The sequence below is a fragment of the Melospiza georgiana genome, chromosome 1 (genome assembly GCF_028018845.1).
Source record: "Melospiza georgiana isolate bMelGeo1 chromosome 1, bMelGeo1.pri, whole genome shotgun sequence".
NCBI classification, from domain to species: Eukaryota; Metazoa; Chordata; class Aves; order Passeriformes; family Passerellidae; genus Melospiza; species Melospiza georgiana.
Window position 1 is genome coordinate 4488926 of NC_080430.1, and position 27701 is coordinate 4516626.

The 27701-nt window shown below is 45.7% G+C and overlaps 1 protein-coding gene across 1 annotated transcript; it reads right to left on the reverse strand.

The window, feature by feature from the left end:
• GARS1 (glycyl-tRNA synthetase 1) lies at positions 1 to 27701 on the reverse strand. The gene is made up of 17 exons (XM_058034157.1): positions 27478 to 27701; positions 24030 to 24131; positions 21016 to 21118; positions 19865 to 20006; positions 19153 to 19241; positions 17761 to 17837; positions 16025 to 16170; positions 15380 to 15529; positions 12963 to 13125; positions 11836 to 12000; positions 9503 to 9610; positions 9042 to 9187; positions 6550 to 6635; positions 5980 to 6089; positions 4213 to 4306; positions 2744 to 2934; positions 1 to 362 (listed from the first exon to the last, which is right to left on the reverse strand). Exons 1-17 carry the CDS (start codon positions 27616 to 27618, stop codon positions 237 to 239), a joined length of 2139 nt encoding a protein of 712 aa, XP_057890140.1. The 5' UTR covers positions 27619 to 27701; the 3' UTR covers positions 1 to 236.

Genomic DNA, 27701 nt, shown 5'->3' on the forward strand with positions numbered 1-27701 from the left:
GAGAGGCAGGCATATACAATGGTGGTTTTATTTGTAACACCTTCAGTTCAGGCTGCAATTATTTCAGTTTTTAAAGTTAAATCTGATCAGCAATTGAGGAAAAGAAAAATATACCCAAATAGTCCCTGTGTGCACAAATAATGCAGCTCTGAATAATACATGGTAAGTTTATTTCATATTAACATGAACAGTAAAAAGTGGACATTTTGACAGGATTTTTCTTCAGGTCCTTTTCTTTATTCCTCTATTGTGTCCTTTTTGCCAGTCTCTTGTCCCTCAAATTGTGGATACTTTGCCTCAACATCAGCCCAGGTGAGATAACCATTGGCCAGGTCTCGGATGATGCCAGGAAGTTCAGAGATCTGCAGGAAAAGCCACAAAGACATCAGAAACACAAAGTCACCAAAATCAAGCTGGATATTGGGCAATTTTTACATCAGCAATAGAACAGGTACAAAGTATCTCCTGGAAGATCATTTCTGGGGAGAAAAACATTAATGAAGACACCTTAGATCAAACTGTTCTTAGGGTGATCCAGGAGGGAAATGGTCAACCAAGGCAAGGTAATGTTGTGCTACAGTTTGGGAAGGAAAAAAACCCCAAAAGTTTTTTTTACACACATCCAAAAGATGCTGTAAGCCAGGATTCAGCTAGGCCCTATCTACTCTAAGACCAGCACCAAAGAAGCTGCAAGTTGCCTTTTCTTTGCTCCTCACAGCACACTGTCATGGTGCAAAGGGTCAGCCAGAAAACTGAAAATTTACAGAAACTGAAGGACAGCAAAGTCTCATCTCTGCTGGTTGGCAGTGAGAGGTCACCCAGGAGAAACAGAAGGGTGCCCTGAGGAACTGGCACTGCCAGCCAAACCCCAGCCAGCTCAGCAGCCCCAGGCACTGCAGGTGCTTCTGTGGAGCTACAACTCAGCCTCACAGGTGAGCACCATCTCCTCCTGTGCCTGGGGTGAAGGCCAGGGAGAAAAGAACATCAGGGAGAAAAGAAAAACCTAAAAACCTCTCAAGACTGCAGATCCACAGCTCTGAGCAGAGGCAGAGCCCACCACAGGGAGGAGTTTTGCTATTCCAGTCTGCACTGCAGCCACACTGGCAAAGTGTGCTTAGGGCACAGCTTTGGGGCAGTGGTTCATCAGCTCCTGTGGTGCTGCACATGCAACAGCAGCTGCAAGGCAAACCCATGTTCTGCTTCTTGGTGCCTGTGGATTACAGGGAGATCAGCCTCTGAAAGCCAGACACAACCCAAAAGTTGTGTCAATGCTTTAAAGTCAATGCTTGAACTCAGCAGCCTGCTCTTGGAAAGAGCCACTCTGAAGAGCAGTGCAGTCAGCACAAGGCACGGCTTCCAGGTAAGATCAACACCTCTGCATGCAAGAACAACAAAAACTTCTGCTCACTTTATCAGCTGGGCCAGCACCTTCTGTCTGACCCAGATCTGCTCCTGGGGATTTCTACAACAGCTTAATTGTTACAGAGCTGAGGCAGCTCCCCCAAGGATTAGTGACAGATCAGAATCAGCAGGGGATGTTGTCCCCAAGGCCAAAAGGAGCATCCTTGGCTGTGCCAGCCCCCAAGCCCTGTGTGCTGTACTCAGCACTGCTGGGGTCACACCTCGAGGGCTGTGCCCAGCTCTGGCCCCTCAGCTTGGGAAGGACTGAGCACATCCAGAGGGGACAGCGAGGCTGGAGAGGGGCTGGGAACACAAACCCTGTGAGGAGCCCCTGAGGGAGCTGGGGGTGCTCAGCCTGGAGAAAAGGAGACTCAGGGCTGCCCCCATCACTCTGTGCAGCTCCTGAAAGGTGCCTGTGCTCAGCTGGGGCTGGGCTCTGTCTGCAGCAGCACTGACACAGCCAGAGCACACAGCCTCGAGCTGCACCAAGGGAAATACAGGTTGGAGAGCAGGAAAAAATTTTTTACAGAAAGAGTGATAAAGTTCTGGAATGGCTGCCCAGAGAGGTGGTGGAGTCCCCATCCCTGGGTGTGTTTAACAAAGCCTGGATGTGGCACTGGGTGCCAGGGTTTAGTTGAGGGGTTGGGGCTGGGTTGGACTGGATGATCTTGAGGGCTTCTTTGAACCCAGTTATTCTGTGAGTTGTGTGAGCTGTGTGAGTTCTGTGAATTCTGTGAGCAGTGTGAGCTGTGTGAGCTCTCTGAGTACTGTGAGCTGTATGAGCTGTGAGCTGAGTGAGCTGTGAGAGCTCTATGAGCCCTCTGAGTTCTGTGAGATGTGTGAGCTCTGTGAGCTGTGTGAGCTCTGTCAGCAGTGTGATCTCTGTGAGCTGTGTGTGAGCTCTGTCAGCCATGTGAGCTTTGTGAGTTGTATGAGCTGTGAACAGTGTGAGCTCTGTGAGCCCTGTGAGCTGTGTGTCATCTCTGTGAGCCCTGTGATCTCTGAGCTCTGTGTGAGCTGTGTGTGATCCCTGTGAGCTGTGTGTCATCTCTGTGAGCCCTGTGATCTCTGAGCTCTGTGTGAGCTGTGTGTGATCCCTGTGAGCTGTGTGTGAGCCCTGTGATCTCTGTGAGCCGTGTAAGCTGTGTGAGCTGTGTGTGAGCTGTGTGATCTCTGTGATCCCTGTGAGCCGTGTGAGCTCTGTGTGAGCTCTGTGTGATCCCTGTGAGCTGTGTGATCTCTGTGATCTCTGTGAGCCCTGTGAGCCGTGTGAGCTCTGTGTGATCTCTGTGTGATCTCTGTGTGATCTCTCTGTGACCCCTGTGAGCCGCGCCCCGCTCACCTCGGCGCGGATCTGGCGCATGGAGTCGCGGTCGCGCAGCGTGGCCGTGTGCGGGGTGCGGTTCACGGTGTCGAAGTCGATGGTGATGCCGAAGGCCACGCCGATCTCGTCCGTGCGGGCGTAGCGCCGGCCGATGGACCCTGCTGCGTCATCCACCTTGTGGGAGATCCCGGTCCTGGTCAGTGCTTCGGCTGCAGGGAGCAGAGCAGGGATGGTTACACAGCCCCAGAACAGGCTCCCCGTACCCCTGATGTCTCAAGTTTTAGCTTTTGTATTTTCCTGTACTGCCTTAGGGTGTGACTCTGAACTTCATAGAGAGTGTTAGCAAGTTCTCCTCACAGTTCAGTCACACAAAACACTCCTTTTCCAGCCCCAGAATCAAGGACAACGTTGCAGCTTCAGGCACAAAAAGTGTGAAAACGGCAAATTGAGGAGAGCAAACTGGGAGGGTGGGACTGCATAACCTGGAGCTGTAATTGGACAATTAACCCCAATATGGAACCCCAATATGGAAATGGACCAAAACTTATAAAAGTGTGAAAACCCAGCATCCATCTTGAGTCCATTCTGGGTAGAGCCACAGCCAGGCTCTTGTACTGCCCAAAGTGTATCCTTTGAAGGCTTTTTAATAAATCCCTACTTTATTCCTTTAACACTCTCCAGCCTCTGTTCCAGGTCAGCCTCTCTAGGCATCACCCCATGAGGCACCGCCTGTCCCAGGTGCAAGCAGCATCTCAGAGCCCCAGTTTCACTCTGACAGAACATCCAGTGTTCCATTCTTTGTAGGACCACAGGGTCAAACCCACGCTGCTCTCCCAGCTCTCCACATTGCACTACAACTCTCACTCCAAGAGCAAAGTCACCGAGTTTTTCCCCTTGCCATCAGTGCCATGACTCTGATTTAACACCAACCCCCAACCTCAGTGGGCAGGGCACATCCAGAGCAGGGAGACCAAGTCCCAGCAGAACTGGTGCTGACAGCAAAAGGCACTGTCTGACATGCAAGCCCTGTTCCTACCCTTCCTCTGCTCAGTTTTATGGCCCCTATATTTGCCCATGATGCCCATTATCAGTGGGCAGTTTGACAGAATTGGTTGCAGACTCAGCAGCTCTGGGACAGACTCAATAAATGAGGTGGCCAATAAAAACAAAGCAAACTTTAACAACAAAACAAAAACCCCCACTGCTCCAGCTTCTCTTAAGCAGTGGGAAAGATTTATTTTTGAAACAGTAGGAAAAAAAGCAATGTCTTTTACACTCCAAACCAACACAGAGACAAAGATGGTGGTGGTTTTTTCGAGCATAGCTGAAGAGTTTGATGGATACCCAAAGCTTGTGGACACTCAGCTGGTTCAGGTCAACAACTCTCCCTGTGCACTTTGGAGAGCCACATGATCCCAGTGCTATTTTGAGAGCCCTCTCTTCCCAATGCACAGCCCCATCAGCCCCAAAGTGCTTAACACACTTACATAATTCCTTGACAAAAGGCATGAATTCCTGATTCTGGCTCAGAGGAAGAACGGAGCACTTGAACGGTGCTACAACAGCTGGGAAGCTGAAGTACTGTGGAGAAAAGGAAAAGCACAAGTCAGTAAATACCAGTTTAGTGGTCAGATCAGATTCTTAGAGGTGAGAATAAGCTCTGACTGAGGCAGGGGGAGTGTTCCAGGGGAGTCTCTGGCCTACTCCAGGGCACCAGCAGTGACATCTCTCACCACTGGAGCAGGACTGGTTTTCTCCAGCCTCCATTCCCCCTTATCTCCTGACAGCTAAACGTTACCTCCCACCAGAATAAGTCTATTAGAGCCCTCCCAAAGAACTGTAACCTCATCTGAATTACAGAAAAATTAAGGGTGGAGGTGTCTTTCCAGGAGATTTAGTCTTAGCCACAGTCTAAACCAAACTTCCTGTTTGAGACTCCACATACATGGAGCATGTGCAGCAAAAAGATTTTTAGAACCCTTCAGACACCCTCAGAAAATAAAAATGTGCCAGAAGTGAGGGAAAAAATAATAAAATCTTTCCTGGCAAGGTATAAAAGGGACAGAAGCAATGCATGTGAGATGTACCATAATATAAAGGAGTCCAGGCTACATGGAAAGTAAATGGGTACTAGAAGGAAGGTAAATCCAATATTTTATACTTCAGGAGCAGTCTGGGATTCCAAATCAGCTGTGTCCTAACTGAATTCCTGAAACTTGTTCCTCCAGTCATAAATGTACCACATCCTGTGGCACCCAGAGACACAAAAAAGCACTTTTTTTAATGTAATGTTTCTTTTTTATGAACAGAGTCCAGGAGCCAGGAAAACAAGCAGGAGGCAGCACAAATTTTCCAGCCAGCTTCTCATGTACCACCAGCAATGGCACAGAGCACCACACCTGGGCACTGGCTGGAGGAAGCTCTGTTTGAAACACACACTTCCCTCAGGCCCCTGCTACAACAAAGCTTCAGGCCAAGGTTTTAGGGGTGTCCAGAACCAGAGAAGGCTGAATTTCACAGGGGACTGAGCAAACAGTCCATTGTCCATCCTGCTGCACAGAAGATTCCAGAAAAGGCAGCCGAAAGAAAGGAAATTAAACACTGAAGATAAGCCTTTCTTTGAGCAATGGAACACTGTCAAGTGTGGGTGCAGAAGGAGGAATTTCTCACCCCCTTGCCAGGAATCCAGCAGGAGCCTCAGGCACACATGAGCAGAATACTCTGAGGTAAAAATGAAAAGTACTCTGGTGTCACCGTGATATTTATGAAAAATCCCTTCACCAGGATTTCTTCTCCTGGCAAGATGAGAAGCCTCAGCTTCTCCATGTTTTGCTGCTTTGGAATGTGATTTGGAGAATTGTTTACCTAGGATTGTTGGGTAAATTTGGGTGGGTCGTTTTTAATTAATGGCCAATCACAGCCAGCTGTGTCAGATTCTGAGTCTGTCATGGGTTTTCATTATCACTCTTTTCTAGCCTTCTGTCTGTATCCTTTCTCCACAGTTTAGTATAGTTTTAGTATATAATATAACATCATATCATATCATAGAATAACAAATCAGCCTTCTGAGAACTCGGAGTCAAATTCTCATCTCTCACCTTGTCCTGAGGACCTTCACAACACCACCACTGGCAAATCCAGCAATGCCACAGCCCAGCTGGCTCTCCCCTCTCTGCTGGGCACTGTGCAGTGCTGTTTCAGCCCTTTCCCTGGATGTCAGGCAGGGCAGTTGCCTGCAGCTGCCCAGCACTCACCGTTCTCTGCTCGTCTCCTTCCCGGATGCGGAATGTGTGCTCGAACACTGTGTACATGATCCTTCCAATGCCAAACGAGGGCTCAATGACATTGGGGATGATTTCTTCCACTGAAACACAAAGTAACACACATCACCATTAAAAATGTGTTTAGACAAGAAAAAGATGCAGTTGGTGATGTTCTCCTCTTGCTCAGTACATGGAATAAAAGATTAAACATTTCTGCTCTAAATTCAAATACCTGAAATAGAGATTTGGACTTAGGTCATGTACAGGACATATTTAGGCTGTAGAAAACAACTCAGGGCCTTTTCTCTGGCTTCTCTGAGGAACTAAATCCATGCATTTTGGAAAAAGTTTCCTTCTAGTCCCCTTTCCTGTATCAGGACTTATCTCTGTGGAGATGCAGTCACTGACTTTCCAAAAGCCTTGCCACTCTTAAATTCCAAGGAAATTACATTTGGCATTTTTCCTATGCTGTGTTACAATATTAACAGGACAATGCTACCAATAAAGTTCATACTCAAAGTGTATCCTGATGATGACCAAACAACAAAGAATTAAATTTACCATGTAATGTTTTCTGAAATCTCTTCACAGTAACCATGTCCTTTGTTAATAGAAAAGTTTTCCCTTCAGTTTCAACAGTGAATTCCCTGCAAAGGAAAAAGAAGTCATTTAAAAGCTACAGCAATAAACAAACAAGTTTTATTTCCTTAATTGCATCACTTGGTTGACTCTGAGAGTGGGATGATAGAAGCCAGGGAAAACCCCAGAGATGAAAGAAACATGTAGCATACCCATTAAAAGAAATTTGCATTAATAATAAAATTACTACATGTACATTAAAAGCAATCATTTTCATAATCACAGTGAACTTTGCTGTGGTTAACAGCCTGAAGCACAGTCAATTGGGAAATTCTCAGGATGAAGCCTACACACCAAAGAGAGGCACACAAAGCAGGCACTGCACTACCAATAAAACCAGGATATTGCTTCTAACTCATCTACTGAAGCACTTCAGGGAGATTCTGCATGGACTAAGTTTCTTCTCTGCAATAATTTCTCTGCTCATTTTGAGTGCTACTGTTTTTTCCTACACTGTCACATTCACAGAGATGTGAAAGAAAAAAATTCTAGCTCAGGGAGAGAGAGAGAGAGAGAGAGAGAGAGAGAGAGAGAGAGAGAGAGAGAGAGAGAGGGAGAGAGAGAAAGAGAGAGAAAGAGAGAGAAAGAGAGAAAGAGAGAAAGAGAGAAAGAGAGAAAGAGAGAAAGAGAGAAAGAAAGAAAGAAAGAAAGAAAGAAAGAAAGAAAGAAAGAAAGAAAGAAAGAAAGAAAGAAAGAAAGAAAGAAAGAGAGAAAGAGAGAAAGAGAGAGAGAGAGAGAGAAAGAGAGAAAGAGAGAAAGAGAGAAAGAAAGAGAGAAAGAGAGAAAGAGAGAAAGAGAGAAAGAAAGAAAGACAGAAAGAGAGAAAGAAAGAAAGACAGAAAGAGAGAGAGAAAGAGAGAAAGAGAGAGAGAAAGAGAGAAAGAGAGAAAGAGAGAAAGAAAGAAAGAAAGAAAGAAAGAAAGAAAGAAAGAAAGAAAGAAAGAGAGACAGAAAGAAAGACAGAAAGAAAGACAGAAAGAAAGAAAGAGAGAAAGAAAGAAAGAGAGAGAGAGAGAGAGAGAGAGAGAGAAAGAGAGAAAGAGAGAAAGAAAGAGAGAAAGAGAGAAAGAGAGAAAGAGAGAAAGAAAGAGAGAAAGAAAGAAAGAAAGAAAGAAAGAAAGAAAGAAAGAAAGAAAGAAAGAAAGAAAGAAAGAAAGAAAGAAAGAAAGAAGTATTACCATTCTGTAATGTTTTCATTTATCCTACACCTTGTACCATTTCAAGCAGGAAATTAAGTTTATTTTTTTGTTATTGCACCATTAGCTTTCCCCTAACACAGACAGCTGTTGGCCTGCTTCAGCCAAATCTGACAACTGTAAAGATTTCTCATATTTTTAGTTGTTAGGAAGGCAGGTCAAAGAAAATCCCAAATCATACAAATCATACAAATCCCTGACACAGTAAATTAAAGGCTGTAACAGGTCCTAAAGCAGCTCACTAAACACTGAGGATACTCAGGCAAGTTTTACTTCTCATTAAACTATTTTGTTCCATCAGTCACAGGATTATGTTATTAAAGTTTTAAATCAGTCCTGGTCCACTCTCAAACCAGAGTGGGGAAGCTGGTAAACAATTCCCATTTTACTGAACTCTTTCTCTTCTGGGATGATCCTACTAAAGCCAGCAGCTCATTCCCACACAGACAAACAAATATTTATGTGCATATACCCAGAAATATGTTATGGGTGACCAGCAATGCCTGGTGAGAGCACTCAAACATCTCATATAGCCAACACAGCCAGCTCTTGTTGCAGTGTGTTGTAATTTTCCTTCCCCAGGTGTGCCTGTACCTCTCTCCCTTCCCCCTTGCCCCCATGCTGAGTGAGTCCTGTCAATCAGGCTGAACATTCCAGCAAGGCCTCGTGTGGTTGGTCAAGTTCAAAGGATGCCCCTCAGCCCAGGGGTCATTGGCCTGTCTGGTGTCATCTTCCCCTGAGACCCTGCCCCTCTCACCTGGTTGGTGCTCACCTGTACCTCCCCTCCCCCTGTCCCTGAGCTCAAAAAGGTGATCAGACCATGCGGGGGGATTCTGTTGGAGCAGTTGCTCACGTTCAGACCTCTGGAACCATGGAATGAACCTCTGGACATTAAACCCTCCAGCAGAATCCTCTCCTTTTTCTCTTCACCATCGCCTGAAGCCATTCCTCCTGAGGTAAACGGGGTTCCTACCAAGCCTGGACTTGTTCAGTGCCCAGCTGCAATCTCCAGCAAGCCAAGGTATCTCTGGGGTGATACACCACAGCTGCTGCCTTTGGCCCAGCAGCGAGGGTCAGACTGGCCCAGGCACAATCTAACTGGGAATATTGGGAGCATTATTCCAATAAGCTCTCACAAGGAAACTGGTTTCAACTGGCTCAAATAATGCAGCAGCCCTTTGGGGTGTCAGAGGAAGGCACCACACACAGAGAGCTCACCCTTTCTCGTTGAGCAGCTGCTCCATCTCGTTGATGTAGCACTCATCACATATGGAAAGGTATTCCATCACCACCTTGGCATCCTTCTTGTAAGCTTTGCCAATGGCTCCCTTATTTGCCTCAAACTGAACAATGTTGACTGTTCTGTGCAAGGCTGTTAAGGAGCTTGTGAGGACAGAAAGCAGGGCCTGGCTCCTTCATTATGTCTAAGTTAATTGCTATACAACACAAAGGCATCTCCTCCACTACTGGATGAAGGAATTTCCCTCCAAGAGAGGAAAGGAGTAACAAATGCTCAGTTCTTTCCAGGTCACTTCCCAAAGTCATGCTGGCCTGTAGTTATAGGTTTCCCTGTTAAATAAACAGATGTAACTTGAAACAGAGCTGTGCAGATCTCCAAGCCATCTCTCTGCCCAATCCCTTTCCCCTTGAGGAGAAGCTGCTTTATTCTGAAAGGATATAGGTTCCTTGAGATGCTTCTCAGCTATGAGAGGAACTTTGGTGGCACGGGCATGGCAGGAAAGGTCATAGCAGGAACGATCAGCACAGCCAACGATCTCAATCCAACCCTGAAAAAACAAAACTGGAAGCTTTCACCAACTCCACTTCTTTGTCCACTTAACCATCAAATATGTTTATTCACCCTTAAGCCCTCCCTGCTCCCATGGCTGTTTTTTCTACATAATTAGCTCTGTTACAATAAGCAGCCCTCCCTCACCAGTTGCTCCCTCATTTGAGTGATTCCATTTGTTTCCAGAGGAAACAATCAGTCATCTGCCCAGTGCCTGTGTTCAGGGCCAGCTTTTCCACATGGCTTGGCAGAGCACAGCCCTGTGCCAAGAGCTCAGGCTGGAGCCAGAGCACACAGCCCTATCACTCACATGCCACAGGCACACAGGGCATCATGTCCCCATGGGACACACAGCAGGGAATCAACCACACTGGAATGGCCAAAAGCCTGGCTTAGGAGCTGCTACAACAAACATCACATGCAAGGGAAGCTCTTAATTCAGTATTTCAGCATGTATGGCAAGGAGGAATCTCAGAACACTGGTCACACTGGATTGGTGAAGCAGCAAATCCAACCTCCCTCTGGGTTTCCTAACAGACAATCCCATGTAAGACAAGGCTCAGCAGGTGCCTCCCACTCACTGTCACATCAGTGTGGGATGTACAGACAGCCAGATGTTGTGTGGTTTTCCAAGCTTGAGTGATATAGCAGGGTGTCAGAAAAGGTGTGTCAACAGGAAAAATCCCTGTGCTTGACAATTGTGGTGTTTCAGGGTGTTCTGGAGGATTTTTGCAGAAATTTGGCTATTAGGGTAAAAAAACAGTAGCAATTAGCTACTTCTCAGAAAACACAGAATACAAGTTCATGTGGTTGTTCAACCTGCAGAAGAGAAGGCTCTTCCAGTACCTAAAGGGACTCCAGGAACTGGACAGGGACTTTGGACCAGGACATGGAGTGACAGCACAAGGGGGAATGGCCCTAAATTGAAAGATGGCAGGTTTAGATTAGACATTAATAAGAAATTCTTCCCTGGGAGGGTGGGGAGGCCCTGGCACAGATGTCCAGAGAAGCTGTGGCTGCTCCTGAATCCCTGAAAGTTCAAGGCAAGGTTGGATGGGGCTTGGAGCAACGTGGGATAGTGGAAGGTGTCCCTGCCCATGGGAGGTGGGCTGGATCTTTAAATCCCTTAACCCACACCATTGTGTGCAGTAAATTTATAGAATGGATTTTGAGCTACTCAGACCACTTCCCTTCTTACAACTGAGTGCTGCAAATATTTTTAATCAGACTTAAGCAACAAACCAAAGCATGGTCCAGCTCCCAAGGTTCCCCTTTCACACCCCTGGGACTGCTGTGCTCACTCCTGGGTTGGGCTGTTTGACACCCTGCTCTGTGAGCATTGTCCTGATCATCATGACAAGGTTTGCAAAGTTGAATAATCTTATTTACATGGTGTGGCCCACACCATGTCCAGTGTTGGGCTGGCTGGAAAGATAAGCTGTGAACTTGTGGAGGACAGCTGTGGACATTCAGAGGAAGCCATTCCTTCAGGTCTTTTCTATATGAAGACAAATCACTCATCTGAGCTGCAGGAGGTTTGGTTTTTTCCTAAAAAAATCTTCAGTTTGGCAGAATTTTACTGGCTGCTATTCCTCTGATGTGCTGTAATGAAACATCACTAGTGATGAGTCTAAATCCAACCAACAATACATGGGGGGGAAAAAGGCACTCAACAAGGCTTGAATGAAAAAGCTCTTAATGACTCAGCAGGAAGATGATAACAAATCCTTGAGGAATTTGAGGAATTTTCCTTCCAGTACCAGCTGTCTGAACTGGCAGGAGTGAACTCATTTCTCACAGCATGGAAGAGGGAAAGGAAGTGCAAGCATTCAAGCAGTAAGCAATGTGCCTTGGAATAACACCTCCAGCAAAACAAATCCTTCCCCACTGCTGTTAGAGAGGTTACAGTGTTTGGAAAGCACCAGGACTCAGTTCCCTTTAACTCCAGATGAGATTTGACCAGTGAACTGTCCCCAGGCTACTTCAGGCTCCAGCAAAGGAGCCTGGACCTACCAAAGCAGCATGAACAGTTCAGAAACTTTGTGCAGGGAGCTGAGCTGCCCCTTGGTCCTGGATTCAGAATATTTCAACTGCATTATGTGTGTTTAGACCAACATGAAGCCAGAGAGATGCATCACACCCACAGCCCTAACTTAAAAAAAAGTCAGAAATAAACCAGATCTGACAGGGCTTCCCCTTGCTGTTTGCACTTTGCCCACTCACATAGGAGGTTTTGGACTCTGCATCCCAGCAGTCACAGGCATAATGAGCCATCTCATTCTCCATGTGCTGTCGGAAGCGCAGCTTCTCCGGGGACACGCCGACCTTGGTGAGGAAGAGGTAGATTCTGCCGATGAAGTAACCCAGGACAGAGTTATTGATCACACCCTGCAGGGGGAAAAAAGCAGGAAGAAAACACCCATGTGAATTCCTAGGGAAGCAAAGTCATGACTTGTTGAACTTCTGCAGGCAACCTGACACGTTACAGATAGAACTTGTGGTTAAGTTCTGTCTCTTCTGAAGCTGTTCCATCTCTTCAAATTCACCAGGTGGCACTGGCAGCGTCTCCATCTGATCAAACAGGGAGTTACTGTCACTCCAGGACTCATCACCCACTGGCTCTGAGCATCACCTACTTGTAAATACCCCACTGTATGCAGAGTGCAGTCACTGGCATTGCAACAGCTGCACCCTGCAGTTCACAGCTGCAATACAACAGAGGGGTGGTGCTCTTTTTGGTTTTTTTTTGCTCTTGTTTTTGGGACTTCTTGCTTTGTTTGTTTTTTAAAGGCTGTGTTTTGGTGGCTTTTGGGTTTTTTTTCATTTGGGTGTCATTTTTTCATTTGGGAGGAAATGAGGAGGAGGAGGTTGGCAAATCAACTCATTCATAATTAGATTAATCAGGTAGTGATTCACCTAATTATGCAAGCCATGTACTCATGAGGATCGGCAGCTGAATATGAGATTCTAGATACTGCTTGTATTAATATTGCTTACTGCCCTTCTTCACTAGCTAAGTGTGAAGTTTAGCTTCCAACCCCTATCCCAGCATCACCTACACTCTCCTAGGGCCAGGCCTAGATCTCAGTCTCACTGATTCACTGAAGAGAAACTACTCATAAATCAGGGAGCAAACCCCAGCTGGCACCAACACAACACAAACTTTGTGCAGGCCCAGTGATCCATGTCCTGAATTCAGAATATTCCAACTATATTATATGAGTTCAGACCAACACAGGACTGGACAGACCCATCAGTCAGAGCCTTAATTTTAAAAATCCAGTTTGTAACTTCTCCCTGAGAGCAATACTGCAAGGAGCAGGCTGGGTGAGCCTGCAGGGGAGGGTTACCTGCTGGACAGCGTCTCCCAGGCGCATGACGTGTGCTGACTGCCCGCTGACCTGCGCCTTGGCCGAGTACAGGAGGATGTTCAGATCTGCCACGTTCTGAAACTTGGGGTGGTTCTTCTCACTGGGGTCCACAAAGTGCTCAATTTCTGCCATGGTGAATTCCCTAGTGAAAACAAACACACACACATGTGGGATCTCAGCACCTCAGGACTGAGGTGCAGAGTGACCAAGACCACCCTTGGGGTGCTCGGGAGTCCTGGAACCTTGCCAGAAGTGTCTGGTGGCTGGACTTTGATCCTACACAGGAGACAACACCTGTATGAGGATGGGAGGATTTCACTGGGTGAATGGTGAAGGGATAAGTTAATTAGAGTGTAAGACACAGGGTTTAGGATTTCTGTACAGGGGGGTCTAAAGAAGTAAGATGGAGGAATTGGGGCGTGTCCTGTCCTTCTTCTTCTTCTTCTTGGCCTCCATCTTCTGTGGTGATGTTGGCACTTTGGGATTGGTTATTACTAAAAGCGCACTGGTTAATAAGGGTAGAAGGTATTGGGGAAAATTGATAAATATTGTATATGTAATTTTGAGTATAAAGACAGGTGACCGCCCCGGGGGCTCTCAGTGTGCTCATGGCTGGCTGCTGAGCAGACCTCTGTCAGGCCGAGAGAAAATCTTTTAGATAAACAATTAATAAACACCGAGACCAAGAAAAGATCTGAAGCCTCTTCTCGTCCTTTGGAGCGCTGGGCTGTCCAAGGCCACCCCGGGCCTTTCCAGGTCACCTAAACAGCCGAGAAACCGACACACACATTAAATATTTTATGCATTAGACTCTAATAAACCATTGTGCTTCAGCCTCTCACAGAAAGCCAGTAATTTAAAATCCTATGCAGGACACGGACCAGTCTCATCACTGGATTTAGTTTCACCTTCAAAATCCTAACAAAACTTTCTAGAGATTCATCTAGAGCTCTCCAGGCTGTGGTTGACCCCACTGTGAATCAGAGCAGAGAACACCACCTTTGGAAGTACTTCCAGAAGTTCTCTAGACTAAACTTTCTATAGATTCATCTAGAGCTCTCCAGGCTGTGGTTGACCCCACTGTGAATCAGAGCAGAGAACATCACCTTTGGAAATACTTCCAGAAGTTCTCTAGAGTTTTTCCAGACTGCTTTGATGCCCATATTAGAAGCAGTTGTTCCTCACAGGGTCTGCTGATTAAATCAGTAACTTTAACTCATGTCAGAGGTGCCAAAAATAACCAGGTGAGGTGGTAATTTCCTGAAGATAATGATACTGCTGCATGCAGCGATGGCATGAATTCTGTTTTAAGAACTTGTCTTTAATATATCTTTACTCAGAGATTGATTCTGAGCTTTCTTGCTTGAAATCACTTTCCACTGAATTAGCTCGTTATCAACAACCTTTAAAAAAGCTCTAGGTAATCATTAACTGTAAATCACAGCCATCAGGGTGTAATTTGCTGTGATTGCATAATAACAGTCTCCAATAAATGTGCCACAAGCATATCATTTATATTTGACTGAAGATGATTTCAATGAGAGAAGTTCTCATTTCCAGATGAGCAAAACAGAACAGGAGGACTGAGGAAATTCCTGAGTTCCCTCTGTGCTAAGGATGTCACAGCCTCTCAGTGACATTTATGGCACCACAAAATAATCAATTACCAAGTTTACAACATGCACTGCCTGTGCATGGGAGCCCTTGTTCCAAATTATATTGAAGAGATTTCCAATTAGGATAGATCAGTTTAAACACAGAGATTATCCCTAGTGAAAGGCAATAATTAATCACTTTTATCCAGAGACAGAACTGCTGTCAGAAGTAATTCCCAATAACCCTGAGCTTTCCAGCTTGACTGATCTTGCAACACCAACCCTGGTCCTGAGTCAGGTTATCTCCCAGCTTCCTCTCTGCAGCAAGCTGTAGAGCTGCAGGATCTGCAGGACTGAGACAAGGAAATATTGCTGCAAGGTCAAGCACATTTAGATTTCAGTTTCAAAGGAAATTGCACATAAGCAATTGTGCAATTTCCAAATTGCACATAAACAAATTGCACTTTGCAAATAAGCAAAGCCCTGTAGAGAACACAGCTACCTTGGACATGATTCTTTTAGACTATGATGGAAGCCAAATTCTGCCCGTGAAACTGAGTCTATCTCTAATACAACAACCATTTCAGAGATTCTGCTTCTCACAAGCCAATCTTAGAATTCTATACTTCAAACCTAAACTGTGAATTCATCTGTAGAGCCTGAGGCTCACCAGGCACAAAACCAGGATTCCTCTGGGAGAAAGCACTAAAGTGAAACAATGCTGCACAAACCCTGGAAACCAAGGAAGATGCTCCCTGCTCCCAGGTGCCCTCCTGCCCTGGAAGAGGAAGTTGGCAGTACCTCACTCTGATAAGGCCGGAGCGGGGTGAGATTTCATTCCTGAAGGAATTTCCAATCTGGGCAGCAGCAAAAGGCAATTTGCCTTGGTTAAACTCCAGCAGACGTTTGAAGTTGAGGAATATTCCCTGTGCAGTTTCTGGCCTCAGATAGCTGAAAAGAGATGGGGGAAAGGAAAAATCAGGAAGTGTTAAGGGTGGGGAAAGCAGGGAGAAAGCCACAGTTGTTATAAAACTCACAAGTGAAAGTTTTTCTCTTCAGACTTTTAATTCCAGACAAAAAAACCAATTAAGCAATAGACTGAAGGGGAAAAAACTTCACCTCCTTCCTCAAACAGATATCCTGAAGTAGGTTCTCCACAGCCATGAAGTCAGTGACAATTGGAGACCAGCATTAACTGGCTTTATGAAAACTACTCCAACCAGCAAGGGCACAGCTGGGATCAGTATTTTGGGTGCTTTTAAGTATTTTCATGGTTCTCCAACAGCCCCTTGTTCCTCCTGCCTCTCCCCAAGACTCCAGGGAATGCTAACCTGCTACAGGAGGCTGGGAGTGGGAGGCAGGGGAAGGCTACTCCAGAGATTTCATTTTTATTCCAAATCATCTCTAAAGCAAGGAGAGTGTGAGCAGAATGAAATTAGCACCTACCCAGGCATATTTCCTCCAGGCCCAATGGAGGTCTTGAACATCAGATTGAAAGAAACAGGAGGGGACAGGTCATTCCCAGTGACAGGGGACTTCACATTGTAGTTCACAAAGAGATCTGCAAGCTCTTGCTGGCCATAATTGTCCAACTAATACCAAAACACAAGAGAATTATTTTAATTACTAGACAAGATAACAGGAATGAGTGTCCTCTTTATCTTTTACTGAGCGTGATCTACAGCTCTGAATCACCTGCCCAAAATATTCCCTTCTAACCTAAATTTTCAAGCAAGCTGAAGTTTGAACCAGTGATAGAAGACTACACTTTGCACATTTGCAAACCCATTTTAGTAATAGGTCTGGGACTAGTCATACCACAGGAGGTCTGAGCTTCAGAGTGGGTGTAAAGCACAAGGAAAGTCATTGGGACTGCACCACCACCCACCAGAACAGACTCCTTTGAACAGATTCAGCTAAAACATGGGGAGATCTGTGCTGGGAGCAAAAAAATACAGCAATGAGAGAGAAGAAAGCTAAAATTTCTGCAGGGCTTGGTCTGCATTCACTCCTTTTTCTTCTGCTGCTTGAAACACAATACTCAAGCTATGCATTAGATGCCCTTTCAGAGCTGTTCTGCATTTCTAGTTGTCATGATCTTTCATATATCAGGAAAATAAATCCAAACACAGGATATAAAAATACTCTATTATTAATAGAGAGATTTCCCTAAAGGATGGTAAAAGTTCAGTGTTGTAGTGTGAAGAACCTAATGACAGCTGCTCAGTGATGCAAAACACTGACAAATAGTTTCTGTTTCTGGAAGGAACCATTCATTCAATGCATGGCTTTGGAAGCATTTATCCTAGAAGTCATGAGAACAAATATTAAAAAAAAGAAAACAAAAAAATAAAGGCAAATATTTGTACAGTTGTTCAGGAATGTCAGACTGAACACCAACTATTCTCATGGTAAACACAGGAAAAATCTTTGTGGGGTGCCAGAGACAGAGGAACAAATCTCCAGTGCTTCAAAGCACTGAGACAATTTCAGAACAAAGCAAATCAGTGCTGAGCTGACTCAAAGAAACCCTGACAAAACTTGTGATCCATCTCTGTTCCTTTGTATGACAATCCCACAGAAGGGACTGACAAATGTAAAAGGTTTTTGCCAGGGTATGAAGTGAAACAGAGCAAACCAACTCCAGCCCTACCAACCCAATACTCAAAAGATTCATTTACAGTAGAAACTCTCCAAAAGAGTGAGGGAGATGAGATTCATGAGCAAGCTCAAAGTATTTATTAACAATTCAACTGTCTGTATTTGAGAGGATCTCTGGGGTAAAGACTTCTGAGCATCCTCAGGAACAGAAATGGCCACTGCCTCTGGACTGTCACACACCCCAGTCCCTGAAGCAGCCACCTCCCTGTGCAGCACCCACCTGTGTTAGAACATTTTCCTTTTCCTCCCTGTGCAGCACCCACCTGTGTTAGAACATTTTCCTTTTCCTCCCTGTGCAGCACCCACCTGTGTTAGAACATTTTCCTTTTCCTCCCTGTGCAGCACCCACCTGTGTTAGAACATTTTCCTTTTCCTCTCTGTGCAGCACCCACCTGTGTTAGAACATTTTCCTTTTCCTCCCTGTGCAGCACCCACCTGTGTTAGAACATTTTCCATTTCCTCCCTGTGCAGCACTCACCTGTGTTAGAACATTTTCCTTTTCCTCCCTGTGCAGCACTCACCTGTGTTAGAACATTTTCCATTTCTGCCTTTTTCTCTGCTGTACACTTCTTGTCAGACATCAGTTTCTGCAGGTGAGCTGGAAGAGAAGTTGGCCATGAGTTTAGATTGCAGCTCCATCACTGACCCCAGTATAAAACAGCTCAGGAGGATCCCCCAGCATGAGTTAAGTGATGGCCACAACTTGTCCTGACAGGGTAACTCCAGTCATGTCCTCAGGGCAGTGGTGACCTACAGTTCACTGTACTGGAGAGCCACAAGGAAAACAACACATTCTTATCCAGTTCCTTTCCAATATTATTTCTCTAAAACAAACCAGTCCTTTGTAGTCCTCTTCTTGCTTTCTATTTTACAGACTAGAAATTAAATCTAGTTTGATCCCAAGCAGCAAGGCTGGTTTTGTTCTCAGAGGCAGGTACAGGGGGGCTGGACTGCATTCCATGTTACAGCACAACATCCTCCCTGACACACACAGGCACACAGTGATGCCAAGGCTTCCCACTCTTGTTTGAAAAAAGCAATTTGACTTTTTAGTCAGTAACAGCTCAGTTTGGCAGTAACAGCAGGTGGCTGTTCACAGGGAGGGGCTGCACAACAGGGACACACTTGTTTGGTGAGGCTGCTCAGCAAAGGAGGCAGAGGTTGGATGGGCTTCTTTTGACGTTTTTTTTTGACCAAAAGAAATTCTTAATATCATGGAAACTACTTTAATGCCAATATAGATTGTTCTGCATACTTGAATTTAAAGGAAAAGGCTCAAAAACCAGAGAGCAGCACTCATTTAGGCAGAGTGGAACAATCCTTCCATTCACAGTGGAGCTGTACCTGAGAAAGTTTTCAAACAGGCTTCTTATTTCTGTGACATTCTTGGTTTGTTTTTCCAAACAAATTTTAATAACCAGGAAGAAGTGTGAGGACTTGGCAAATTAAAGAAATGCCTGAAGTCTATTTCTAAGGTACTCATGAAACCACTGCCATGTAACTGACCTCTCACAGGTAAAACACACTCTGACCCCTCACAGCATCAATAAATTGTTTTTCAGTATTTAAAAAAAGCAAATTAAATTCAAGAAAACTAAGGCCAAAATGCACTGGAGTACAAAAATCTTGTTATATGGGAATCTTTGGCTTAGACAACAGAGTAATCTTTCACAGCCTGATGACACTGGGTTTTATAAAAAGGGACACAAATGTGTTTTCACCAGAGATCCTGAACCTCACTTAAGACACAAACAGAACCTATGGGATTTTTGGTATGGTATGATTAATTACTACAATCACAAGTATCAAAGACTGGCCACACCAGCAGGCTTTCCTTGAGAAAGATTCTATTTCCAGTGCTTGTACCCCTGCAAGAAATCCCCAGGCCCACCCAGCTTGGAACAAAACCAAACCTTTCAAGAGATGATCAGCACGAAAACATTCCCCGTTTTTCACATCTTTCACCATGAAGTCAGCAAACTTGTCCACGTGGCCAGAAGTCCTAGAAGAGATGACACAAAACAAGGAATGTGGCAGCTGCCACCAGACAGCCCCAGGTCTGTGTGATCCCAGTGGACAGACCTTTATCAAAGTGAAATCCTTCAAAAACTGCTTCAGATTACACAGTCAGGTTAAACAGCATCACCCCTCAGAAAATATGATCTGTGGGAAGTATCAATAATCTCAATCTTAAAATGTGTCACAAAGATTACACTTTAATGCCTTCAGGACCTGCATCATGATCAAAACTCAACAGACCTGCAGTAGTGAGGAGTAACCAGTAATTCAGGTGGAGATATTCCCCATATTTTATATCTCAGCTGAATGGAAGCTTCTGTCCTTTCCTTGTCATCCTAATCTTTTAGAAAAAGGAATAATGACAATTTCTTACCTAATGGGACGTCTAGGAAGCTTTGAACTCTCAAATGTGAATGCCACTGCTTTCCCTGATTTACAACAGCAGCTTATCACACTGACCTGTGCACTGGAACCTAATTATGGTGTGAATCTGGGTCATCCAGCCTCAAGATCCCTGTGGATTTTACACAACACTGTAAAAAGCACCTGAGACCAGAAATTACATGCTGCAGGTGAAAAAATATATAAAAAAAGACCCCTATTTACTTTAGAACTGGCTCAGGTGTGAGCATGGTGCAGTCAATCTCCAGAATTTGCTCTTCCTGAATAAAGTGATGTCTCCATGCTTGGATGATGTTGTTCTTCAAAGCACACCCAACAGGCCCAAAGTCATACAGACCACTGACTCCTGCAAAGAGGAACAGGTAAAAAAGAAGTGTGAGATTGTACAAAGCTGCACTGTTTGGAAGAGATGTCTTTTCCCTTCTCAGCATTTCCATCAGCTGGTTTCATTTATGAGCATGAAGCACAGTTCAGCTGCAGAGCACTGAGGCATCAGGTAGTGACAGAATTTAAAACTGATAAGCTCCTGCAACCAACAACTCTAAAAACCACATTCCCTCCACCAATGGATTCTGTTTTGTGGAAAGTTTTGTGGGAGCAATAATCTGTGTGAAGGAGGAATCTGAATATAGAAGATTCAGTAATAAATAACACATATCTGCAAATCACCAATGTGGCTGCAAAGATTTAAAGAAAGCCAATAAAACAACTCAGAGTGTTTAATTTGGTATCTAAGGTGAAAGAGCAGTAACCACAGAGGAACTGTGCTGCTTTCTGAGATGCTCTTATCAGCCATCTGAAGAGATTTACAGCCACATTTATTCTGCCATAAAGTTCATTGGCAAAGTTCACTGAGGGAACAGGTTATAAAGCTCACAGTGGGTTTGAGCAATTTTGGTCTCCTTTTGGGCCATTTACTTAAAAGTTGAACTCCATGATCCTTGTGGGTCCCTTCCAGCTCAGAATATTCTGTGATTAATTTGCCAAGAGAAGCTCAGGTAGAGATGAATGATTATAAATAAGTTGATAATGTCCTTAAGCCCCAAGCACCCTACCCTCAGCAAAGAAGCCATCTTCTACCAATGTATTCCTCAGGACATGCATACTAAAGTCCACTCATTTCTATTCAGAGAGCACAAAACAAACTTGAGCCCTATCTTAACCCAAACACTTCAGGAAGGAGGAATTTTTGAAAGATTTACAGACTCAAGCAGGAAAGTTTAAAGCAAACTTTAAAAAAAAATCTTGTATGCCACATTAATATAGCATTGCTAAGAGTGCAGAATTTCACCCAGCTAGAAAAACCAGACAATTGGCCTAAAGGGATTCAAATGCACATTTCTTCAAAGCCATACCTCCATAAATAGAAAAGGCTTGGTCATAGAAAAACCTCCTTTTGAGAGTGTCTTCCATCTTAACTCTGTCCACGATGTCATCTTTGGGCTGTAAGGCCAGCTCCTGTAAGTCAGGCAAAACAAAACCAGTTCACAGCTCCTGATTCTGGCAGGAGGAGAGATCCTCTTCACTCACCACTGAGAGTCAAAAGTCTGCAAAGACCACTCTGAAGAAAAGGTATCCTGTCAAACATCCTCATTTTCCAAAGAGGAATCTTCCCACTGAGATTCAAGTGCTCAATGATGAACATCCTTGTCTGAATGCAGCATCATTTCAGACACTTGAGGTGGACTCATGACCTCACTTTCCCTGAGTGAGTTATCCTCAGCTTTCTTCACAATCATTGCAAAAAATGCCAATTTCCAAACCAATTCTGACCTTCTTCCCTCTCCTGACTGTGAAAAGAGCTTTAAGTGACCATCTCAGACTGCACACATCCAACTCTTGGCATACATAAACCTTTCAGTAAAGTGCTCCCCACATGAAAGAATTCTGACTATGAAGATTACAAGCACCATCATCCTCATGCTCTGCCAAAGGGATGATTTTAGGTATTTGTGCATGGAAAATCTATTTGTAAAATTTTTTTCAGCACTCAGAAAACTTGGGAGTGCCTTAATGCCCTGACAAGATACTGTGACAATGTTAAAGAGCAGACTCACTGCTTTATCTGAAAACCTGTGATTTTTGCAATCTAATCCATTAGTGAGGTCAACAGACTTCAAAGTTTTCTTTCAAGGCAGCTGTTTTGATCATTAAGGCACTTAAACCCAGAAGTGCAATAAATTCAGATCCTCCTAAGTGTCTCACACTATCACTTGGAAAAGTCTTTGGGTAACAGAAAGTCTTGTGTGTCCATGTATTTTCCCCTTTCTATCATATATAATGACAAATAAATGTGGTCTAATTGTAAAAGCACTGTACTCTGTGTACTCAGCTGCTCCACCCTGATCAAAGCTTCGAATTCAGAGCTGCTCTGGCATCTTCAAGTAGGAACCCCAGGGCTTGAAAACCTCCCCCAAAGGTGGAAGGGACTGTGATCCTTGCTGGGAACAGCATCAGGAGTGACACTCCCAGTACTGGAGTGCTGCACTCCCAAGGGCAGATGCTGCATGTGCAAGGTCAGCGCTGCACTGAGAGCCCACACAAATTGTGGAAGTGCTCAGAAACCTCCCCACTGCATCCTACAGGCACCCTGCAACACAGAGCTGGGGCTCACAGGGACACCAGAACTGCAAACCTGAATTCTGACATTCATAGGGACACCAGAACCCTTCACCTGCCTGGTGACATCCACAGGGATACCAGAACTGCAAACCTGCCTGGTGACATCCACAGGGACTCCAGGATCCCTCACCTGCCTGGTGACATCCACAGGGATACCAGAACTCCAAACCTGCCTGGTGACATCCACAGGGACACCAGAACTCCAAACCTGCCTGCTGACATCCACAGGGACTCCAGGATCCCTCACCTGCCTGCTGACATCCACAGGGACACTGGGACCCCTCAGCTGCCTGCTGACATCCACAGGGACACCAGAACCCTTCACCTGCCTGCTGACATCCACAGGGATACCAGAACTCCAAACCTGCCTGGTGACATCCACAGGGACTCCAGGATCCCTCACCTGCCTGGTGATATCCAGAGGGACACCAGGACTCCAAACCTGCCTGGTGACATCCACAGGGACCCCTCACCTGCCTGCTGACATCCACAGGGACACCAGGACCCTCCCACCTGCCTGGTGACATCCACAGGGACACCAGAACTGCAAACCTGTCTGCTGATATCCACAGGGACTCCAGAACTCCAAACCTGCCTGGTGACATCCACAGGGACACCAGGACCCCTCACCTGCCTGGTGACATCCCCAGGGACACCAGGACCCCTCACCTGCCTGCTGACATCTCCCCAAGCTCCTGAGAGTTGGTACACAAACTGGGAGAACACCTAGGCAGTATTTCCTGCAGGATGACCTAGTTATCAATGCAGGTGTCGTGCAATGGTTCCAAAGCCCAGTCCCTATGCTGAACACTCAGTAAAAATGACATTTTCTTGGGTTCAGTGGATGTAAACAGGCAGCCACAAGGCCAGAGCTGGCAGAGAGCAGCACCTGTTCATCCCACATGACCCTGCAGGACAAACAGGGTCAATGGGTTTCAGTTCAGGTGAACTCACATTCTCACAGTCAGGCAGCTCTAAAAGTGCTGGATTTACTCATTAATTCATTTATTTTTAAGAGTATGACCCAGGCCCAACTACAATCATGTTTACATGAAATAGAAATTAGAAAGAACATGGGTGAATCTGCACAAGTGACTGGTTTTAAGCTTCAAGAGTTTCTTTTTGTTGTTTCAGTCTGGGAAGGGGAAGCTCACAGGATAAGAAACGTATTTTACTTCTTTATGGATCTAAAAACAACAAACTTCAAGTTTCATCCCTTAATTTGCACAAAGACTTCAGAGCTTGGCTGTATTTAAAAAAGGGGATACAATTTCACCTCTAAGGTTGAGAATAACTGCAGGTTATTTGAAACATCTACAGAAACTTTGTTACTGTAGCAAAATGGGTGGTTTCTAATGAAACATATTCAATGACAGGGAATTTCAATGCACAAAGAATCTGAAAATTACCACAGGGAACAGCATGTGCTCTCACTCTGCACACAAAAAATCTATATAGCAAACAAAGATTAGTGAATATACACTCAATTTCAGCTTTGATTACAACCTGAACTCGTATGTATTTGTTTCCACACTGATTTAATGCTAACAGAAATTAGTGTAACAGGTAAAGAATGAAATTGCCACTAGCTGGAAACCTGTAAAAACTATTTCAGAAGTGATTCAGTCTAGGACTGAATCTAGGACTGAATTTGAACTGTTTAGACCAAACCTGCAATAAAGAATTAAGAAATTTCAAGGCTTTTCAGACAAAACTGTGGAGCTCAGAATTTATTTTCCAGACTCACCTTTGCTTCTAGAACTCTCTTCCGAGCTTTGAGCTCTGCTACAGCTCTGTCTATGTCCACCTGGGGAGCTTTCTCTTCCTTCAGCTTCCTCACCAGCTCTCCCTAGGGCAAAAAGAACATTACAGATTCATTCTTTGCCACAGATGAGATCTCTCTTTCTTCCAGCTCCCCTGGCAATCCAAAAGGAGATTTCTGTCCAGCCTGCACACAGGTCTCCAGAGGCTGCAAGTGAAAAACACACTTTTAAGTTAGCAGAGTCTTTTAAACACTTTTAAGAGTTAGGAGAGTAGAGTTCATTAGGGAAATCCAACCACCCCACAGAGCTGATAAATCACAGACCTGCTATTCAATCTCCATGTGGGACTACATTCCTCTATGCACATCACAAATTCCTGTTTCTGTCTTTGAGGATGCCCTAAGTGGATTCTCAGATGGTGAACCCAGGCTTTGTGCTCTCCATCTCCTTCCAGGAGGTTTCTCTTCCTTCCACCCCCTCCTTTTTCTTCCTATGACCATTTCAGACTTCTTCTCCTCTGTCCTACCTGATCAAAACTGGCCAGTAAGGACACAAATGTTCAGAAGAAAGTCTCACAGAAGACAGATATTTGCAGCTCAATGTCTAAGCAATGAAAACGTTGCATTTTGAGTAAAAATTGCTGTAACTTTAAAAACCTGCTCTGTAATTTAGAGATACAACAAAGTCAACAGCAAAATAAAAATACCCTTTAAAAAAATCCCCAAAGCTTAAATATTTCAGAGCAGCAAAACCCTGCAGTGGGCTTACAGGAGGTCTTGACCTGAGTGAAACCACCACCCCCTTGTTACAATTCCACAGAGGAGGTGTCTCTGCCCTGTGGGGATGGTTCTCCCTTTCAGCCCAGGGAAATCTCAATCCCTGCACACCCAAAAGGGCTCTTTTATGAACATGATCCTCAGCTGTCAAGGCCAGCTTGCTCCTGGAGATAAATGAACTAAAAGTCTTCCTTTGAGTCCACTCTTCTTCACCAAAACCAAGATCTAGCTTGAATTACTGAGAAGGACAAAGGTGCTGGAGGAAAAAGCACAGAAATGTCAAAGCTGCCCCAAGTGGGATGTTCTAAAAATGGGATACTCCAAGTTCAGCATTTTTCTTGCACCTTGCATATCTTGAGGAAAAAAAAAAAAAAGGAAAAAAACCACAATCCACAGAGATTACAACATTTCTACAATACCAATTTTTTCCCTAAATTCTGAACTTTCCTGACAAAAACATTACAGGTAACTGAGAAAGCAAAGAGAAGAGAATAAACAGATTGCTATTCTGTAATCAGATTAGAAAAGATAAAAGTGCTCCAGAGACTGAGGGGTTCAAAAGTGCATTTTATTAATAAAAGGATGTCTCCAAGGACTGCATTAAAACACACACAATGAGAAGAAGGAAAAATAAGAATCCTGTCAGGATTAACCCCATCAGCTACAAATCTGCTGTTTCCTTCCTGTTAACTACTTAAACAAAAACGTGAAAGTTTCACTCTGGGGCTGAGGAGTGCAACTGCCATTCCAGGGTAACGTGGCAGAGGGAGGGATCTGATCTTGGTGTTTTTCTCTTTTAAAGTAGTGAGTCCAAATTGCCTTTGTTGAGCCAGGGGGGGTCGGCAGTGGAAAAACATCAAGGCAGCAGCAAAGCAGCTCCTGCTGACTCAACAGAGCCCTCACCCTGCTCAGGGCTGAGCATCCAAAAGCAGCACACAGCAACTCTTTGTCTTGACCTATAAGTAAGAGTGCTCAGACATACGCAAGGAGGAAAAAAAAAAAACCAAAAAAAAAAAAAAACAAAAAGCAAACACAACTGAAGCAAATAATTATCCCTGCTGACAGGACTCAATCTAATTAAAGCTCCGGATCTCCAGCCCTGCCCAAGAGGAGGAGTGCACAGCAGCACTCGATGTGGCAAATTTTGCTGCAGCTTTGTCCCACAGAGCAGCAAAGCAGGGAGGGATCCACCCCTGGATCACGGCAGCTTATTGCATCAGGCACTGCTGCAGGAAGATAGGCTGCTCCCTCTCCATAGGCTGAGTCCCTTAGGTTTAATTAAACCACTTCTCCTGGAGCTGCCAGACACAGACTCCTGCATCCAGAGGCATCAACCACCCCGATCTTTGTTATCCCCTCCCTCTCCTCCTGTGCAAACATCCCCGGGAATTACTACAGCCAGTTGTACAGCACAGTATGTGTGGCCCCAGCTGGACTATTGTTTATTTTTCCCTTGGTGCCCCACACCACAGTCTCAACCCCTGAAAAGAAGGGGTGCCCTGGTATTCACAGGCAAATGACAGCACCCAGGATTTTAAACTAAATAAATTGGCTGGTTCTAGAGATCATTGCTTTATTTACAAGCAGCTCTCTTGCCAAGGCATTATGCTGTACAGTGATTCATAATAAAAACTCACTGAAGTGCTGGCATAATTAGAGGGCCATAAATCCACTCATTTAATGGGGAAACACACGCACAAATCTGCAAATACAAGGGACACACGCATAGCTCTGTGTGAGAATAATATGGATTCAGCCACTTAAGGGAGACACGTGGGGGACACACAGACACAGGTCTGGCAGGTGGTGAAGAGAGGAGAAGGAACTCCACAAGGTCCATTACAATACACAGCCAGAGTGACAATATTTATTTAGGAAACTAAAAGACAACCAAATCCTTCTCAGGTAAGAAGGATAATAAAGATAAAAGGAGGGAGACGGGAAGACAACGCGATGCAGCCCCAGCTAAAAGGACACATCACCCACCTAGATTAATCAGGATGATGAAATGGAAAACACGCAAAGGAACTACCATCCCTTACTGCATCAGGCAAATATGCGACTCCAAATGAACGTCATTTACCTCCGAGACCCGGCACAAACTCAGCTCTAAGGGGACATCACGGCGTGACCCCGAAGGGACGAGGGGGCTGCTTAACACGGGGGACACGAGCAGGGCCTAAGGCAGGGCACAGCCAGGGCCAACCCGGGCACAGCCAGCCCGGGAGGGGACACCGAGGGCCAGTCTGGGCACAGCCAGCCCGGGAGGGGACACCCAGGTAGGCTGAGGCACAGACCCAGCCCTGCCAGGCAGCCCTGGCACCGCGGCGAGGGCACAGAGCCATGAGGGGAAGCCCACACGCGGCACCCTCCCTGTGCCCGCGGGACCATCCCGCACCCGCCGAGCACCCCTGGGTGTCCCTAGAGGTGTCCCTATGGGTGTCCCTATGGGTGTCCCCATGGGTGTCCCCGGGGTCCCCTCCAGGCCGCGCAGTGCCGGAGCCGGAGCCGCCGCAGCGCCCGGGGAGGATGCGCCAAGACCCCTCCGCAGGGCGGGCAACCCCCGGGAGGGGCCGGGGGCACCTCCCACAGCCCGCCCGACCCCCGGGAGACACCGCCGAGCCCCTCGGGCGGGGCGCGGGCCGGGCCGCGTTACCTGCTGCCGCACCGCGTTCCGGAGCGGCGCCAGCAGCGCCTCGGCCTGCGGGCCGTCCATGGCGGGGGGGGCGGCGGCGGAGCGGAGCGGGCGGGCGAGGAGGCGCAGCAGGGCGGGCAGGACGCTACGGGGAAGCGGCATGGGGAGGAGGAGGAGGAGGAGAAGGAGGGGGAGCGGGCGGAGCAGCGCCCGCCCCCCGCATGATGAAATCGCGGCCCGGGGTA